The 1,804-nt window shown below is 74.9% G+C and overlaps 1 protein-coding gene across 1 annotated transcript in view; it reads left to right on the forward strand.

Moving 5' to 3' along the window:
• Window positions 1–69: 69 nt before the first annotated feature.
• H696_01354 (hypothetical protein) overlaps window positions 70–1,804 on the forward strand; it is a gene marked incomplete at both ends in the record, with an annotated part of 4,849 nt that continues 3,114 nt past the window's right edge. Inside the window, 5 exons of the mRNA XM_009495248.1 lie at window positions 70–309; window positions 432–1,006; window positions 1,086–1,223; window positions 1,328–1,490; window positions 1,622–1,794. Of these exons, the coding sequence (XP_009493523.1) occupies window positions 70–309; window positions 432–1,006; window positions 1,086–1,223; window positions 1,328–1,490; window positions 1,622–1,794 (1,289 nt within the window). The remainder of the gene's footprint in view (window positions 310–431; window positions 1,007–1,085; window positions 1,224–1,327; window positions 1,491–1,621; window positions 1,795–1,804) is intronic.

The raw sequence follows: 1,804 nt of genomic DNA on the forward strand, positions 1-1,804 counted from the left end.
CCCCCCCCACCTCCGCCTCTTCGCCCTCCCCCTCACCTCCCAAAAGAACTCCCCCTCTCGGACGCCAGCATGTGCGACGCCGACCCGGCGCGGGCCGTACGGCGCCGGCTCGTCCTGGCTGCCGAGGCTGGCCTTGCGGCCGCATGCGATCCCCCGGACGACGACCTGTCCGCCGAGGCCGATGACCACCGGGTGGCCCAGATCACTCGCGCCATTTTGGATGCCCTGCCGGTCGCGGGGCAGCCCCTGGCGGACCTTCCGCTGGCGCAGGCCCTGACGCAGGAGCTCGCCACCGGCGCCGGCGCCGAGGTACGGCCCTCCTGCCGGCGGGTATCTCGCTTGCCACTCGCGCAACATGGCCGGCTGACATCCTGCTCGCCCTCTCTCCGGGGCCCGCCACCCCCGGGCCGGCTGCTGGCCACACCGCCCAGGCGCATCGTCTTGCGGCCGAGGCTGGCGCCTCCATCACCCAGTCGCTTCGGGACCTGACCGGCGCGCGGCAAGCCCTGGACGAGCTCCACCTGCTGGCGGACGCCGAGAAGGCGGCGGCCGTGGCCGCGCGCGACCCGGCCCGCCTCGACCACGACCCCCAGGGGACCGTCCACCACACGGTGGAGGGCCTGCTTCGGCCGACCGCGCGCGCCCTGCTCGACGCCATGGAGGCCGAGCGGGCCATGCGCGTGGCCACCAGGCTGGCCGGCCTGCGCGCCGGGCTCGGGGCCCTGCCCGGGCCGGCCCGTGACGCCGGCCTGGCCCTGCTGAGCCGCCATGCCCTCGGGTCGCCCCGTCAGCTGGCCCTGGCGGCGGTGGCCCGCGCGGCGGACCTCCTCGGCGCCGGGCCCGTGCCGGCCGTCCCCCGGTCGCAGGTCATCCGCCTGGTGGACGGCCACGCGGCCTGTGCCCAGGTGGCCTCCACTTTGGGCCCGAGCGCGCCGCCAACCTTGGCCGCCACGGCCCGGCGCCTGCAGCAGGAGTTCCTCGCCACCGCGTGCATCGTGCTGACCTGGTGCGTGGGCCCCCTCGCGCTTTTGCCCGGGCACGGCCTCGCTCTCTGACCCCCTGCCGGGCTCCTGCCGGCAACTCAGTGCCATCCTCCGGTCGGCGGCGGCCGAATTTGACTGGCCCCGGCCGCCCGGCATGACCGACCATCCGGACCCCGGGCCCCTGGCCCCGGCGGATCAGCTCACCTTCTCCGAGGCATTCCTCATTTTCCTGTCGCTCCAGTACGCCCCCTGCCCCCCCCCCCCCCCTTGCGGCCGATCGGTCCTTGCCTTGTGGCGTGCTTCCCCTCCCCTGACTGCCGGCATTCTGGCGACCTTCCTGCCAGATCCTCCGAGTTTGGCACCATCCTCCCGGCGGCGGATGCCGGACACACGGCCCCGGGGCCCGGGCTCCTCCCCCTGCGAGCCATGGTGGCCCCCCTCGCAGCCCAGTTCACGGGGCACTTCCGACCCGCGGCGGCCGACGCCCGCCTGGCCCTTCTGAGCAAGGTGCCTCATGTGCCCTCGCCCGAGAATGCCTGCCCGCCCCGTGCACGAGCCACAACTCACGCCCCTGTCCCCCCTCCCCCCCCCCCCTCGTCCCCCCTCGCTGTCGCTGTGCCCCGGCACACTTGCCGTAGCCCGACTGGGCGTGTGCGTACATTTTGTCGCTCTACCAGCGGCACTCGGCCCGGGTGGCCGACATGTGCCAGGTCCTGGTGGATGCCTTCCTTCGGGTGCAGGCTCAGGAGCGCGCCGCGCGCCAGGCCAGCGTGGCAGCGCCCTCCGGCCCGGCCAGCCTCGACGTCCTTGTGTGTCCCCCC

Source organism: Fonticula alba (genome assembly GCF_000388065.1).
Source record: "Fonticula alba strain ATCC 38817 unplaced genomic scaffold supercont2.2, whole genome shotgun sequence".
Classification (NCBI taxonomy): Eukaryota; order Rotosphaerida; family Fonticulaceae; genus Fonticula; species Fonticula alba.